General features: G+C 34.1%; 1 protein-coding gene and 1 long non-coding RNA gene across 3 annotated transcripts; one reads left to right on the top strand and one right to left on the bottom strand.

Moving 5' to 3' along the window:
* Positions 1-1103: 1103 nt before the first annotated feature.
* On the bottom strand, positions 1104-3014 carry LOC128280380 (uncharacterized). The gene is made up of 2 exons (XR_008270553.1): positions 2783-3014; positions 1104-1728 (listed from the first exon to the last, which is right to left on the bottom strand). It is a non-coding gene; the product is annotated as an uncharacterized LOC128280380 (long non-coding RNA).
* On the top strand, positions 1496-2158 carry LOC108455950 (putative phytosulfokines 6). 2 transcript variants are annotated; one of them, XM_017754536.2, is made up of 3 exons: positions 1496-1627; positions 1735-1793; positions 1890-2158. In XM_017754536.2, the coding sequence occupies exons 1-3, from the start codon at positions 1531-1533 to the stop codon at positions 1995-1997; spliced, it is 264 nt and encodes an 87-aa protein (XP_017610025.1). In that variant the 5' UTR covers positions 1496-1530; the 3' UTR covers positions 1998-2158. The 2 variants fall into 2 exon arrangements, with proteins under 2 accessions (XP_017610025.1, XP_017610024.1); XM_017754535.2 differs by having other exon boundaries at positions 1887-2158.
* Positions 3015-17243: the final 14229 nt, after the last annotated feature.

Genomic DNA, 17243 nt, shown 5'->3' with positions numbered 1-17243 from the left:
TATATACCACAAAATAATATATTGACCTAATTATATAGAAAAATCCTACTGAAGCATGTGATACATGTACGTACTGTAGAGTCAAATGTTCAAACTTTAGTTGGTCAATTTGTTTATGGTTTTTCCAAAATTTTGCTTTGAACAGCAAGGATTGAAGTTAAGAGTCTTAATAGTTTCACTGATAAAAAGAAGAATAATATCTCATGGTAGTGATTCTTAACAGGAAAATCCAAGCACACATTCTGATTCCAAGGAGACGATCCAACTTATTTATTAATGACGAATTTTAATATGATTTACTTATAGAATCCGATACCTTCAATGGTCTTTTTTTTTTTTAAGGCTTTTAATTCTTCCTGCAAAGTAACGAACAATTCAAATCTTCCAAAAGAGAAGCATAATCACCATTTTTTTAATTCGGACATAAAAAACACCATCAAGAGACGACAAAACTCAAAAGCACTATCTCATCTGACATACTCTAAAAAAATGAAGTGGCTCCCTCCCCACCCCACCATTGTTATAGTGAAACAGCAACCACTGTTTTCCAAAAATAAAAAATAAATAAAAGATTGCACCATCTTTTTCCATGCATGAATAAACAAATTCCCACGGCATTACTAACCATGATAGAAATTACTTATTAATCAATTGTGGCCGACAGCATAAAAAAAATTGATTTCATATCCTTGCCTGGCATCTAGGAAAAGTATCATTTTCAAAGTTGCCAAAAACTTATCAATTTAGAAAGATACGATTGGTATTGTTGATGGGGTGACAATGCTAAGTTCATATTTGTGTTTAAATTATCAATATTTTTTTATAATTATGATAGGATTTAAATTCGTATTATATAAATTTGGTTGGGGTTGCCGTTAGTGCAGGTTGCTGACGCGGGGTTGCAATTAAGAGTGGGGGTCTTTGTAGTGTGTATTTTGGAATGCTTTTCTCATGCTCCATGTTTTCTTTACTGACCCAACATTAATTAATAAAAGATTAGTTTAGCATTTTGTATGACGGTGTTTTCGTAAGTGCAATCAATAGACACTTGTCAAAACATGGTGATGTGTTAAAACTTAAAACATGTGATGATGGGCAACAGCTGTTAGCAATGTCCAAAAGGTTGACTTGTTAGACGCTGTCAAAACCACTATTACATTGATCTATGAGAGTTCTTGGACTTTGCTTGGACCACCCTGGTAGACAGTGACTCAAGCTCTTTCTCTCCCCTCTTAATATTGCTGCTGTTGTCACACGTTTAAAGACCTTAAATATTATTGTAATCCAAGATCATGGTTTTTACTTTTTAGCCATTAGCCCCACATCTTGAGTAAATAATTATTGTTTGTGGGGGGTTATGGCCTATGTGAAACAGCCTTCATGTGATTAACTTCCGGTGCTAAGCTTTTCTTCGCACGTATTTATATGCAACATATCCCCACTTCCATTTCCACCATTCCAATTCCCAACACACACACTCTCTCTCTCTCTCTCTCTCTCGCTTACTTGAAGGGCAGTGTGGCTAAAACCATGAAGCAAAGCTTTATTTCTGGTGTTCTTCTTCTCTTCTTCCTGTTTCTTATTTCCTCTTCCCATTTATCTGCTCGTTCCCTAGCAAACAAACAAGGTAAGTGCCTGCCTGTGAGCACCCCATTTTTTTTATTCGGTTTTCGAGGAAATTCGAATTTGGATCCGAGATTTCCGCAGCAATGAACCTATCTTCTTCATCTGCAGGAAAAGAAGAGGTAGAGCTTACTCAAACAGCGGATATGGAAGACAATGAACTAATGAATGTAAGCTTCAAATCCTATCTCTTTTTCATCAGCCTTTCATCTTTTAATATTTGGCTAAATATTTTGATGTTTTTGTTTTCCAATGCTTTGCAGCAGCTATTGGGGGTAGAAGCTTGTGATGCTGGAGATGATGAATGCTTGAAGAGAAGAATAATCTCAGAGGCTCACTTGGATTACATTTACACCCAGCATCATAAGCCTTGAGGACTATTCCTTGTATATATTCTTGTTAAGTTGTTCCATGTATAATTAAGTTGTCTGGGAACCTTCAGAATGGATTATGGTTAAGGTTTATGAATATGTATGTTAGTATAAACTTAATTATGATTATTAATGTAAGTGTTAAACCTAATTATGTAGCTAAATAGTTTTGTAATATGTGAGATTTGCCTCTGGGGTGTTATATTATTTTGACTTGATAAAACCAAGGTAAGATGTTGAAAAGCAAAGCCAAAAGTAGTTCCCCACCACCCAAAGTAGTTCCAAAGTTTTATGGAAAGACAGTTTCAAATCTAAGCTAGTTTGGTGACTATGGGATTCAAAGCAATTAAGTGGACAGTTGGGGAATTTATGCTCTTGCAAATTTAGTCACAGATTTCTACTGCATTAATTCACTTTCGGCTGTTCAAAGTTCCCAATCCTATGGCATACTAGGCTGAAGCTGCCGATTCTACAACTTATCTTAAATAACTCCTTTTGACCACTTCAGCCTACTGATCTGATAAGTCTTAAATATCACTACTTCAAAGTGTATATTATGTTGTTGAAGGAAGAACAATAAATGGCAGCCTCTTCTTTCCCCATGCATGATGACCCAATTTCATAACCCAACGTTTATTAGGTAAAGTTGCAAGGAATTTCAGCAAGGATTCTGGTTTAATCTTCTAAATGAAGAAATCAGTGCCGAGCTCTCGGTTCGATTTCAAGTTTAATTGGAATTTAATGTGACCAGAAGTTATCAGATCAGGAAAAAGAGTTGCATGACTGACCTTTTAGGGAATGAGATTAAGGGTAGCCATCCCATTTACATGTCCTTGCAGAAAGAATCAGAAGCTGATGTTTTCTCAGAAAGTTGAAATGTTTCCTCGAGTTCGAGTATGCTATACTTGCACAAACACAAGTTTAATCCATTTTAGGCAGAATTATTTAAAAAAAACAGCTGACATTGTTTTATTTCATTGGGAGGTGACAAATCATGAGGGGTCCAGTATTGATTGATTGATTGATAGAATATAATTCATGGACGGAAATATATATAAATTGTTTTTGTATGAATGGATGATTGAAGGGCACACCTGTCAAGTGAAACTTTAATTAAGGCTGTCATTATCCACTCTGAATTAGTCACCAAGTCCTTACACTCCTTACCCACATTATGATAAGTGGCTAGATTAGTTAATACAAAAGCCAGAAACAAAAACAATTTGTATGATTTTTATCGTAGGCTTCATATTAGGTAATTATTTTTATTAAATTATAGAGTTAAGATTTAAAAGGTGGTTTTTTTATTAAAATAACTCAAATAATTTCATTAAGTATTAAAATGATTTATTTTTTTTAATTAAACACGAAAATGATTCTAAATTTATAGTAAAAGTTGGTGGAGCCAAATTATATGCCATAACTTCTTATACGATGTGAGGAGAGCTTAAAAAATTATTTTTAATAGTAGTATATAGAATAGTCTTGCTATATATAAATATAAGGAAAATACTATAATTTCTAAAAAAAGGGAAACTTTAAAATAATTTTTTAATTTCTGATTGAGCCAATTTAAATGGCTCCACAAAAAATCTATGCTAACACCCTGCTTTTGGTTTTTTTAAATTTGTTTTTCTTACTTTTTACTTTTCTTTAATTTTTTTTTTTTAAGTTTTATATTTTTCTTATTTTATTTTGTTTATTTATTTTTATTTTTAATTTAAAAAAATTTAAATGTAAAATTATATGTAAAATTTTTTATAAAAATTTTATTTAAAATTTTAATTTTAAATATTATTAAAAATATATTTAATATTTAAAAATATTATTTAAAATTTATAAAATTAATTTCAAAAATATATTTTAAAATTTATAAGAAATAATTTCAAAATATATATTTAAAATTTTAAAAATAATTTAAAATAATATTTAAAATTTTAAAAATATATATTATAAAATATTTCAAATATACATTTCAAATTTTTAAAATTAATAACAAAAATAAATAAAATAAATAAACAAAATAAAATAAGAAAAAATATAAAACTTAAAAAAGAAAAAATTTAAAGAAAAAGACAAAAGTTAAAAAAAATAAAAAAAAATCAGAAGCAGCGTGTCAGGTCTGGTGGCACCATTTAAATAGGCTCCACCAGAAAATGGAAAATTGTTTTGAAGTCTTCTATTTTTCTAGAAATTGCAGTATTTCCCTTATATTTATACAAGTGACGTCATTTTACATGGCTCTACCAAAAAATTAATTTTTTTATGCTCCCTACTGACGTGGCAAGTTGGTGGCGCCATATAATTTGGCTCTACCATATTTTACTGTAGATTTAAGGTCATTTTCGTGTTTAATTAAAAAAGTGGGTCATTTTGATACTTAATTAAATTATTTGGGTTATTTTGATAAAAAAGCCTTTAAAAGGTAGGATATCCTTAAAAGATTTTATATTTTTTTATATATTCGAAATTTAATTTTGTTATATATCAGTAATCATCGACCCGAGTCTAAAAAAGATTCAGGTCTCCAACCCATGACCCAGATAGGTCTCACCAAAAGATTGAATGCTAGGCGAACCACGAGAGGACATCAAAGCGAGCTCGTGAACCGAATTTGCCAGGCAAAGCCAGAGACCTAGCTCTCGAGGCAAGGCCGTAGATCTAAGTTGCAGGAACCTAGGGAAGCCTCGATCTCAGCTCGCACACACCCAATAAGTTCACAAAAAGGACCGCGTGCTCCGCAGGCCATCCAAACACGTGTCCAGCAGGCACAAAGCCTGCCCAGAATGTCAGCCCCAAGAACAAAAAGGACCGCATACTCCATAAACACATATCCAGCAGACCTGGAGTTCGCAAAGAATGTCAATACTAGGTGTTGAAACTGTAACGACCCATATTTCACGGGCACCGAAAAAGTGAATTTAGGGCCTCTGTCTTAGGAAAACTTGTCCGTAAATATTTATTAAAAATATTTATGAAGTTAGTTTTGAATTAGATTTTGATTAGGTGAATTTAGTTTAATTAGAATTAATTATTAAAAGGACTAAATTGAATGGAGCGTAAAAGATAAATTTTATAATAGAGAAAGAATAAAAGACTAAATTAGTAATTAAACCAAATTAGTGACATGTGTAAGATAGAGAATAAATATATGTGTTTTAAATTATTAGTACAAATGTATGTTATATATATATTTACTTATTTATTAAGTTAAAGATATTTATTTATTTATTTATTTATTTATTATTATTATTATTATTATTATTATTATTATTATTATTATATTTTATCTATTAATGGAGATAATGACATATGTATGGTGTAGGATTAACACATGTGTACATGTGTGTATAAAGACACATGTATAATTTTTATTTGTTATTATATAGATATTTTATAATTAAATATTAATTAAGTAAATAAAATGAAATAAAGAATAATAAAATAAAGAAACAAAAGAAAAGAATAGAAAGTTACAGAGAAAGAAACGTGAAAGAGAGAAAGAAAGAAGAAAAGAAAAAGAAAAAGGGAAAATTAAAGGTTAAGGGCTTAAAGCTTGATTGGTAAGTTGATTCAGTTCTTTTTCTTATGATTTTTATGTGTATGAAATCCTAATTCAAAGTTCTACATGTATGAGGTTAATATGAAGAAAAATAATGAATTTTTAGATGTTTATTTAGATGAATAATTTGAGGATTTATGGGTTAATTTGATAGAAATTTAAGTTAGAAGTGAAAAATGAGTGAATTGTTAAAAGAATTTTAAGTTAGATTTAAGTAGGGACTAAATTGAAAGGAGCTCAAAAGTTATGTTTTATGATAAATTTTATGAGCTAGGATTTATTAATGAGATGATTAAATGAAAATATGAAGATTAAGTTAAAGAAAAAGATTGGTTATAGAAAAAGGACGAAATTGGAATTTTTGTAAAAGTTTGATAGAAAGTGAAAATGTGATTTATGAATTAGTGTATTGATAAATTTTAATTGTATAACTGTTCGTAGCTAACGTAGCACCGGAACCGTTGTTGAATGAGAAGGGAAAGGAAAAAGTGATCGAGGAATAGCTCGTGAAAAATATCGGTTTGTATTATCATAATCCAAGTTATTTCTTATTAAATATTTAATTTTAATATATGTGTATGGAATTTGAATGAGAGGTAAGTAGTGATATTTGAATTGGATTTGATTGATGAATGTATATATGTGTAAAATTGAATTGTATAATGATTTGTGGTGAATTTGAGATTGTGATTGAATTGTTATTGCGATGGATATGAATTCGAGTGATTACGATCAACTGAAAGTGAAAGTAATACGAATACGTGATTTTGATACCTTATTAACTAGTCGGGCTAGGATGGATATAGTTGGCATGCCATAGGAAAGGAAGAGTTTAGGGATTCTTCAACCTCGAGTCGATGAGACACTTAGTGTGTCATATTTACTTCGGATAGATTTGATGAGGCGTTGGTCGCCACTTTGCTTCGGCTTAGTCGATGAGACCTTGGTCGTCACTTATTTGCTTCCAACTATCCGATGAGGTGTTGGCCGCCATTCTGGTGTGTGTTGGGTGGATTCGTGTATCCGCCAAAGTCCGAGTCATGTTAATAGGGGAAAATAAATGAAATAATAAAATCAAATGAATTTGATTAATTGAGCTATCGAATAAAATGAGAAAGTGATATTGTAAGATGGAATGTGAGATGAAATTTGTAAAGAGATTGAAGGCATGAACCAAAGGTTTATGAAGTGTTTATATTTGAAATGTGAAGTGAATAATTATATGTGGTTGAGAGATGAATCAAAGGTTCATATTTGAAATATGAATTGAATAATTATATGTGGTTTATGAAGTGTTTATATTTGAAATGTGAATTGAATAATTATACGTGGTTGAGAGATGAATCAAAGGTTCATGAGTTAATTGAAATCTCATTGATGATTTATTGGATCTAACATTGAAAATGATATAATAGAAATATGACAGTTTGGTATGAATTTATATGTATGATTTGTATGTATGATTTGCTAATTATCTATGTATGTTATGATATTTTATTGTTGTTATAATTTGAATTATGATAATACCACTGAGTATTTCCAATACTCAACGTCTGATTTTTTCCGTCTTGAGTTAGGTAAAGTTGAAGTTCGATCAAGCATCCGAGTCAATCCCGACCTCAGCTCAATTTTGGTGATACATCTATCTTTTAGAAATGTGGCATGTACTAGGTTTGGTGTTTGTCACTTGTAAATGTTTTATATTTTGAATGTAAATGTGGTGCATAATCCTTAAGAGGTAATGAAATGAATGAATAAGAATTTGCTAAGTTTGAAAGGTTTGATGAATGTTATTTGATCAAGATATATAAGTAAATGTTTTGGGCATGAATAGGGTGTGTTTAGTATGTGAAAATAGCTTTAAAATGGTCAAAAATTATGTTTTCACACGGCCAAGTCACATGGGCATGTGCACAGACCGTGTGGAAAAGTCAGAATCTGCCCATGGGCATGTTCCAGGCCACACGGGCGTGTCCCAGGCCACACGGGCATGTGCCCCTATCTTCAAGGAAAAATTTCTAAAGTTGTTAGTTTAGTTCCGAATCACTTCTAAAACATATATTGGGCCCCGGAGGCCCATATTAAGGATTTTAAGATGAAATTTGATAAGAATTGATCTGGAATGTAAAGTTATGACTCGATTTTGTATAAATGTTAGTGTATAAGTCTGGTAATGCCTCGTAGCCCTATTCTGGTGATAGTTTGGGGTTAGGGGGTGTTACATTTTATTGGTATCAGAGCTATAAGGTTTAGCCGATTCTCGGACTAAATCGAGCTCGTAAGTGAGTCTAGAAGTACATGCCATAGTCAAGTCAAAATTGAGTCGGAATTTTTGGATTTTCGGAAATCGACTTTTATTTAAAAACGAAAATGGAGTCGCCACCAGCTATTTTTATAAGGTGTGATTGGATCACCTCATAATTTGATCATTTTAATAAAAGGTTTGATTTACTAAAACAATGATTTTCGGTGTACAAAATCCAGGAAATGAGTTCAGGAGTCAATTAAGCACGAGGAAGGATTAGCACCCTCATGATGCCCAAAATTGGTACCTAGTTGATTACTTAATGTCTTAGTGTTGAGAATTGAAAATTTGAAGAGAATTTAAACATGACTTAACTAAATTAAATTTAATAGAAAATGACCTTATTCCAAGTTAATAGAGAAGAAGGATCATGCCACGTGAGTTAGGACACGATGCATCTAATTCTCGAAAATCAGAATAATCATCGTTTGATCGTTACCTAAATCTTGTTTTTTATTAATTTAAATAGGATATTCGATTACTTCGATTTTAGGAAGATTCCATACTCCGTAAGTTAAGAGCACAACTCCTCGAATTCCAAAAATAATGAACATTGCCTTGGTTTTAAGTATTTTCTATTCGTTAGATAAAACGAAGGTAAATTTTTAAATGATGTATATTTTATTTATTTAGGCATGGTGTAAAAACGGATAAATAGATTTTAACATGATAGCATAGTGATTAGCAAAATATGGTGAAATGGTAGATGGTAGAAAGAATGAAATAATAATTTTAGAATGATAAATAAATAAATAAATGGAATAAGAAAATAAAAAAAGTTGTACTCATGAATTATAATAAGAAACTATAACAATAATAAAAATGCACCTATTTATAATAATAGCGATAATCATGTCATGGTTATCATCATAATATTAACATGAACGAAAATAATAATATTACTGATAATAACAATCTTGGCAAAAATGCATAAATAAAAGGAAATATAAACAATATAAATTTTAAATATAAAAAGGGTAAATAAATAATAAATAAATAAAAGAGTTAAGTAAAAGGTTGAAATTAAATAAATAAAGGACTGAATCAAAATTTAAATGAAATTAAGAGCATAAATTGTGATAAAAATAAATAAATAAGTAACTAGAGGACTAAAATATAACACGTAAAAAAGAACAGGAGCCGAATAGGAAAATATTCCCAAATAAAGGAAATAAATATAACACACGAAAAAAGAACAAGGGCCAATGGGAAAATATTCCCAACGTCATTATGCGCACTGTTTCCTAGAGGGACCAAAATAAAAAAAATCTAAAATTAAACGGGGTAAATTTAAAAAAGGAAAAAAACCAGAAATAGGACTTCATTGAAAAATGTTTGAAAAGCAAAAGGACTAGGGCTGAAATTTACCATTATCGCGAAAACACGCGGATTCTGCTAGTGTTCAGGTCGTTTTATAGGGCTATATAAGTAAAAAAAAATGTTTAAAAAAAATAATTTGTTTCAGTTTCTAAAAGAAACAATTTGAGCCCTTTTTTTTCTCTATCGGCTCTCCCTTGATCTGGCCATCGAGCTGCCTGTGCTATGCCATGGCCACCAGTCATCGGCGACGGTGACCGTCGCCTCCGGTGGCCGGAGTCTAAAAAAATAGCCTTTTTGTTCTTGTCTCCTAGGGAATTGACCCAAGATTCGGTCAAAGTTCGACAAAAAAAGGTTTTCGACTTATAATCATCCTCCAATGCAGCTTTAAGTGAACCCCAAAGGGTTCGGCAGCCTTCTAGGCCAAAGGAGACTCCGACGACGGCAGTAAAGGTAAGAACCTTTCGCAGTATATATATATAATATTCAAAAAATGAAAAAAAGAGAAAGATACCTTCGTTTCTTTAAAAAACATGTAGTTTCTTTTTGTATTTTTTCTTTTTTTGATTCTCTATTTCAAAAAAAAAAAACCCTTTTTGTTACAAATTGTTTTCGGTCTTTATAGCCAAAATAAAATACATGATATTATTATTTAGTTTTATCTTTTTTCAGTTCCTTTTGCTTTTGTCTCTCTATTTTCTTGCAGGTGATGGTGGTAGAGGTAACAGAGATGACAAGAGTCCCCCTTGCTATTTCGGTGAAAGGAAGATGAGAGACTTCGGGTGGTGTGTCTGTTGACGTGGTGAAAGAGCGACGCCAAAACAACTTAGGGTGGATTTAGGCCTTCTGTTAGTTTAAGATAGTTGGGCTATTGAGCTTTGGGTTATTGGGTATTAGGTGCAGTAGATAGGTTGGGCTGTTGGGCTTTTTTATTTGGGCCAATCTAGTTTGTAAATGGACTTTGACTTTTTAGTTTTGGTTTTATTTTTTGTTTGTTTGTTTGGGCCGGACAAAATTGGGCCATTACAGCGGCCCCTATTTTCTCGTTGTCGTGTAACAGGAATGGAGCAAAGACTTTAAGAATGACCAATTTTTTCTAGTTCTGCCGAATCTCGACTTTTTTGGTTCTCCTCTTTTTCAAGTTGCTCATCCTTTCCATCCACTAGTTACTCTACTTTACCGCATTTGCTTCGCTATAACTTTAGGAAGGCAATACTTGGTATCATGGCTTTATTTTTCTCTATTGCAACTTTAAGGAGATAAGATTTGTTGTTGTAGCTTCATTCTAACCCACTGCTACTTTAAGGGTATAGAAATTGTAGCTTCAATCTACTCCACTGCAACTTCAGGGAGATGAGGTTCATAGCTTCAATATGCTCCATTGCAGCTTCAAGGAGATGAGATTTGTAGCTTTAATCTGCTCCATTGCAACTTTAGGGAGATAAGATTTGTAGCTTTAATTTGCTCATCTACAACTTCAGGGAGTAAGATTTGTAGCTTCAATCTGCTCCACTGCAATTTTAGGGAGATAAGATTTGTAACAACCCGTTTTTAGCCAAATCAGAACAATGGTTTTGGGACCACAAATCTGAAGTCAAAATTATTATTTTATTATTATTTTAATGTCTACAGCATGATAATATGTTTGTGAGAAAATTTTGTTAAGAAATTTTATCGTTTGATTAGTTAATTTGATAAAAAGGACTAAATTCTCGTAAAGTGAAAAATTAGAGTTCTATAAGCTAAAAGGGTTTATTAGCTATGAAATTAAATAGTGAAGGTCTTTATGTTGTAATTAGACCATTTGAAATATAAGTGGACAAGTATGGACAAGTATTAAGTTATTTTTATGATTTATAACCAAGGTTAATTTTGGTATTTAGAAATTAAGTTAATATAAATAAGACAAAATAAAATCTTCACCTAATGTCATCATCTTCAACCGATTTTAAAGAGAAGAAAGCCATTCTTTTAGGCTTTCCATTCGGCCATGGTTTAATAGCTCATTAAAGTATGATTTTTGTTCTGTTTTTAATGATTTCTACGTTTTTGATATCGTTGCAACTAGGTCTAACTAGCCCAGGTACTATTTTGCAAAACTGTTAAAGATTTAGGATGTTACCATTGATGAATACATGAGTATTTTGATGTTTAATGATAGATTATGAATATTTGATGATAGTTATACAAGTTTTGTTAAGTGATTTTTAGTGAAAATGAAAAAAATAGGGATTAAATTGTGAAATGTGGAAACTTTATGGTTAAAATGTGAAATAAATAGAAAATATGGGCTGTTAGGGACTTATATGTAATTCGGCTAGCATGGGTTAGTATTGAATTTCATTAATTTGTGTTTTTATGAAATAAGGACTAAATTGTAAAAGTTGTGAAACATTAGGGGCAAATGTGTAAAAGTGCCTTAATGTGAATTTTGGACTAAATTGAATAGGGATATAATTAAATAAGTTAATTTTGATTACATATAGATCAAGAAAAGCGAAACTCGGATCTAGATCAAGGGAAAAACAAAGTTCTTGACTAATCGACCAGTTTAGTTATTTTTACATCCGAGTTAAGTTTACATGTAATAAATTTCATTATAAATGTATTTTAAATGCTTTGATATTGCATAAACTATGGATACGAGACTACGAACATGTTCGACAATGATTCGACAACGATTCGACATTAGAAATCCCGGTTGAAACTTAGGAATAGATTTGGATACTAGTGACATGTCATTAGGGATTTTTGTGATTATGTGATCCGGGTGCTAGTCCTATATGTCTTACTGGTGGCTGAGTATACCTATATGTGTTATAGTTACTTGATAGCTTGTGTAAGTATCACCGTGTAGCTACGTCTTGACCCACAGCTTGTGTGAGTAGGCCCGTTGATAGCTCTAGTGTGAGCAGTATATGTGTTATGAGATTGAGTTGGTTTCGGGCCATGATATTGACACTTCGGTGATAGTTTTCCTGAGTATCTGATGGTATTCTGAATGGTTCAATGGGTAAATAAAAGACATGGTTATGTATGAGATTGATACGAGATAGTACAAGTATGCACATGAACCATATAAGCTTAAATCGAAGAAGTTGTGAAGTTCATGTATAAGATTATGTTTGAAAATGTGAAAGGTTTGTTAGTTAAATGAATTACATGTTGATATGTTCAAATTGATGATTTGTATATTCATGTTAAGATTGAGTTTATTTCATACGAGCTTACTAAGCTATAAAGCTTACTTTGTTTATTTTCCCATGTTTTTAGTGACTTCAAAGTTAGCTTGGATTCGGGGATCGTCGAAGATTTTGTAACACTATCCTACTATCACTTTGGTACTTTTTGAGCTTATGTTTTGAGTATATGGCATGTATAGGGAATTTGGTCATTTTGGTTTATAAGTTGATGATAAATGTAGCCGTTTGAATTGGCTTGTAAATGTTATAAGTTGATTTTGTATATTTCCATATAAGTTGGCTTATTTTGGGAGATTGAATCATGTGTATATATATATATATATATATATATATGTTTATATGGCTTGTGTGATGTTTTGAATGTTGGATATGTGATGCTTGTGGATAAATTGCATTATGGATAGCAAACGGTTAAATTATGAATATTGGTATGCTAGTGAATCTAGGCATTAATGCACATTTGAGTTTGGTAATGAATTTAGATGGCATGTTGTGGTATCGATATGTTTTGTATTGGTTAGTGTTGGAAATGGTATGAAATATGCTTAAGATAGGTTGATTGAATGCCTATTATATGCTATCTTTTGTGCAATTTGAATTTGGTGTAGATGTGTATAAGTTTGGGTGGCAAATTGGCTCGGTAAATAGCCTATTTTTGTCTACATGGGCAGACACACAGTGTGTGTCTCAGTCGTTATGACACATGGTTATATTACACTGTTGTGTGTCCCCTGGTGCTGAAATTAAAATCAAGTCAGTATGCTCCATACGGTCTTACACACGTGTGTGTGACATGGCCGTGCAGCATAAGTCAGTATACCCTACAGGTTTATCATGGCCTAGCACACGGCCTGACACGGGCGTGCATGACTATTTTTAGGGTACACGGGCTAGCCACACAGACGTATATGTTGGTCGTGTGACCCAAGTCAGAAAGTTACACGAGGTTGGACACGGGTTGGGACACGACCATGTGCTCACATTTCGAATGTCCATACGGCCTGTAACACGGGTGTGTCTGTTGGCCGTGTGAGAGACACGGCTGGGCCACATGGGCGTGTGTCACCTATTTTTGAGAAAATTTTCTAAGTGTTCTTAAAGTTTCCAAAGTTATTAGTTTAGTCCCGAACCACTCCCAATGCATGTTTAGAGCCTCGTAGGCTCGTATTAGGGACAAAATGATTGGTTGTAAATGAAATGCATATGAATTGACAATTTGTATATGAAGTGTATGTTTAAATGTGTTATAAGTTCGGTAATGCTCCATAATCCTATTCCGGCATTGAATATGGGTGAGGGGTGTTGCATTTATTGGTATCAAAACTACGGTTTAGTCGATTCTCGAACTAACGTAGCGTGAGTCTAGCTAGAATACGAGTCTAGCTATACATGCCATAAATATATATTGATAGTGTGACGATTCTTGACAATTATAAATTGTGTTTTTATATAGTAATGGATCCTAATAGAACCACGGCGGATGACATGGAAAGTAATGTGCCGGCTTCTGCAGAAGGGACCGCGCCAGTAGAGAGTGAGCTCGTGAGTATGGGCCAAGGCGGAGGGCCTAGGGAAGCCTACCTCCGAATGATGGATGCTTGGTATACGGAGTTTGCTCGTGCAAACCCGAACACTCCACCTCCCCCACCTCCCCCGATTCCTCAGTATGCCCCGATGGCTCCGCAAGGTACAGAAATGTTTAGAAGAGAGAAGCCTCCGGTAGACAAGATCCAGAAATAAGGGGTCGAGGAACTTCGGGCTAGTTAGAAAATAACATGAGGGTATTCGATGAACTGTCATGCACGCCTGAAGAGTGTATAAAGTGTGCCGTGTCACTTCTACGAGACTTGACTTATCTGTGGTAGAATACTCTCGTGTCTGTGGTACCGAGAGAAAGAGTAACTTGAGAATTTTTCCAAGAAGAGTTGAGAAAGAAGTATATTAGCCAGAGTTTCATGGACCAGAAAAGGAAGGAATTTTTAGAGTTGAAACAGGGTAATAAGATTGTGACGGAATACGAGCGTGAGTTTGTGAAACTCAACAAGTATGCGTGAGAATGTGTATCCACTGAAGCTACCATGTGTAAGAGGTTTGAGGATGGCCTCAATGAAGATATCCGAGTATTTGTGGGCATTTTAAAAATAATATAATTTATGGCACTCGTCGAGAGAGCGTGCAAGGCGGAGGAGCTGGTGAAAGAGAGGAGGAAAGCGGCCATTAAGTCACGGGACTTAAGGAAAAGACAGATGGGAAAGCACATCAGTCCTCATCTAAGAGATCCAAAGAATTTACTACCCGGTCGAATGCTTCAGTGGGAATTCCAAGTAGAAACAAGAACAAGCAGAACATGGCATCGAGAGCTCAGACCACTTCTGTCGCGAGTGTCAGCAGCACTCGACCAAATAGATCGGAGTGTCCATAGTGCGGTAGATGCCATTTCAGCGAGTGTCGAGTGAATGAAAGAGGTTGTTTCAAGTGTGGATCATTAGACCACTTTATTTGAGATTGCCCCGAAATTGATGACAAGGAGAAAAAGTAAAATGTGAGGGCGAGTAGTGCTCCTTTGAGAGGCAAACCACAAAAGAACCCAGGCAGTGGAGCTAGCAACAGAGGTCCCACTAGAGATGCTGTGGCGAGGTTCGAGGGCAGAGCACCTGCGAGGGCTTATGCTATTCGTGCCCGTGAGGAGGCAGAGTCTCCCGACGTGATTACAGGTACCTTTTCTATTCATGATATATCTGTTTTTGCTTTGATTGATCCGGGGTCTACCCACTCTTATATTTGTATGGATTTGATACCCCATATAAACACGATAGTAGAGTCCACTGAGTTTATGTTAAAAGTATCCAACCCTTTAGGCAGACATGTGCTAGTTGACCAAGTTTGTAGGAATTGTCTTTTGACAATTAGAGGTCATTGTTTTTCAGTTAATTTAATTTATTGTCGTTCAATGAGTTTTATATAATTCTCGAGATGGATTGGTTGACTTCTCATAGTGTTGTAGTGGACTGTGGGAAGAAAATTATTGAGTTAAAGTGTAAAGATGAGAATATTCTCCGGGTTGGACCAGGTGACTTGGATAAATCGCTTGTGGTAATATTGTCTTTGACCGCTGAAAAATATTTGAGAAAATGGTATGAGGCTTATCTAGCTTTTGTGCTGAATACTCAAGTGTCCGAGCTGAAGATTGAATCAGTACCAGTGGTTTGTGAGTTTATAGATGTTTTTTCGGAAAAGTTGCCCGGATTACCTCCAGAGAGAGAAGTTAATTTTGGTATCGAGTTAGTTCCTGGTAAGACGCCAATCTTGATTGCACCGTATAGAATGACCCCTACTGAGTTGAAAGTACATTTACAAGAATTAACAGATAAGGGTTTTGCTAGACCGAGTTATTCGCCATGGGGTGCTCCAGTACTTTTTGGGAAAAAGAAAGACGGGTCGTTAAGGTTATGTATCGACTATAGATAGCTTAACAAAGTAATAGTGAAGAACAAGTATCCCTTGCCGAGGATCGATGATCTTTTCGATCAATTGAGAGGAGCCACTATATTTTCTAAAATAGATTTGAGGTCCAGTTACTACCAGTTAAGAGTCAAGGAACAAGATGTATAGAAGACTGCTTTTCAGACGAGCTATGGGCATTACGAGTTTCTTGTTATGCCTTTTGGATTGACAAATGCCCCGGCGGTATTTATTGATTTGATGAATCGCATCTTCCGACCGTACTTGGATAGGTTCATCATCGTTTTTATCGATGACATATTGATTTATTCGCGTAATGAGAGTGAGCACGCAGAACATTTGAGGACTGTGTTGCAGACCTTGAGGGATAAGCAACTTTATGCCAAGTTTAGTAAGAGCGAGTTTTGGCTCAACGAGGTCGGATTTCTAGGACAAATTGTGTCGGGTGATGGAATCAGAGTTGACCCAAGTAAGGTCTCAGCTATTGTGGAATGGAAACCGCCGAGGAATGTAATAGAGGTTCGTAGTTTTCTGGGGCTAGCAGGATACTATAGACGATTTTTATACAGATTCTCTATGATAGCTACACTGATAACAAGGTAACTAAGTTTGAATGGACCGAAGAGTGCCAACAGAGTTTCAAGAAATTAAAGTCTTTGTTGATCGAAGCCCCAATTTTAGTGCAACCGGAGTCGGGCAAAGAATTTGTAATTTATAGTGACACCTCCTTAAATGGTTTGGGGTGTGTGCTCATGTAAGAAGGCAAGGTTATAGCCTATGCCTTGAGATAGTTAAAACCACACGAAAGAAATTATCCGACCCATGATTTGGAGCTAGCGGTTGTAGTGTACGCACTGAAGATTTGGAGACACCATTTGTATGGATAGAAATGTTGGGTATTCACCGACCATAAGAGCTTAAAGTACTTGATGACTCAAAAGGAGTTGAATTTGAAGCAACACCGATGGTTAGAGCTGCTAAAGGATTATGAATTGATTATCGACAACCATCCAAGAAAGGAAAATGTAGTCACCGATGCCTTAAGCAGGAAGTTGTTGTTTGCCTTGAGAGCCTTGAACACTCAGTTGACTATATCTAATTATGGTTCGATCCTAGCAGAGTTGAGGGCCATACCGACTTTTCTTCATGAAATCCGTGAAGCTTAGAAATATGACGAGAAATTGCAAGCTAAGAGAACTCAGTGTGAATCAGAAATTGAAGCAAATTTTTGAATCAGTACCGATAGATGTATAATGTTCAAAGATAGAATTTGCGTACCTAAAGACAATGAACTTATTCAGAAGATTTTGAATGAGACACACGGTGGTTGTTTATCTGTTTACCCGGGTAGTGCTAAAATGTACAACGACCTTAAGAAAATGTATTGGTGGTCGGGTATG

The sequence above is a fragment of the Gossypium arboreum genome, chromosome 9 (assembly GCF_025698485.1).
Source record: "Gossypium arboreum isolate Shixiya-1 chromosome 9, ASM2569848v2, whole genome shotgun sequence".
In the NCBI taxonomy this organism is placed as follows: Eukaryota; Viridiplantae; Streptophyta; class Magnoliopsida; order Malvales; family Malvaceae; genus Gossypium; species Gossypium arboreum.
The sequence above is the reverse complement of the archived record's forward strand: the minus strand, read 5'-3'. Positions and strand labels throughout refer to the sequence as shown.

Coding starts and splice junctions, on each gene's coding strand:
- LOC108455950 (XM_017754535.2), top strand. CDS start 1,531: ATGAAGCAAAGCTTTATTTCTGGTGTTCTTCTTCTCTTCTTCCTGTTT. Junction 1,628..1,734: donor TTCCCTAGCAAACAAACAAG/GTAAGTGCCTGC, acceptor CTTCATCTGCAG/GAAAAGAAGAGGTAGAGCTT. Junction 1,794..1,886: donor AAGACAATGAACTAATGAAT/GTAAGCTTCAAA, acceptor AATGCTTTGCAG/CAGCTATTGGGGGTAGAAGC.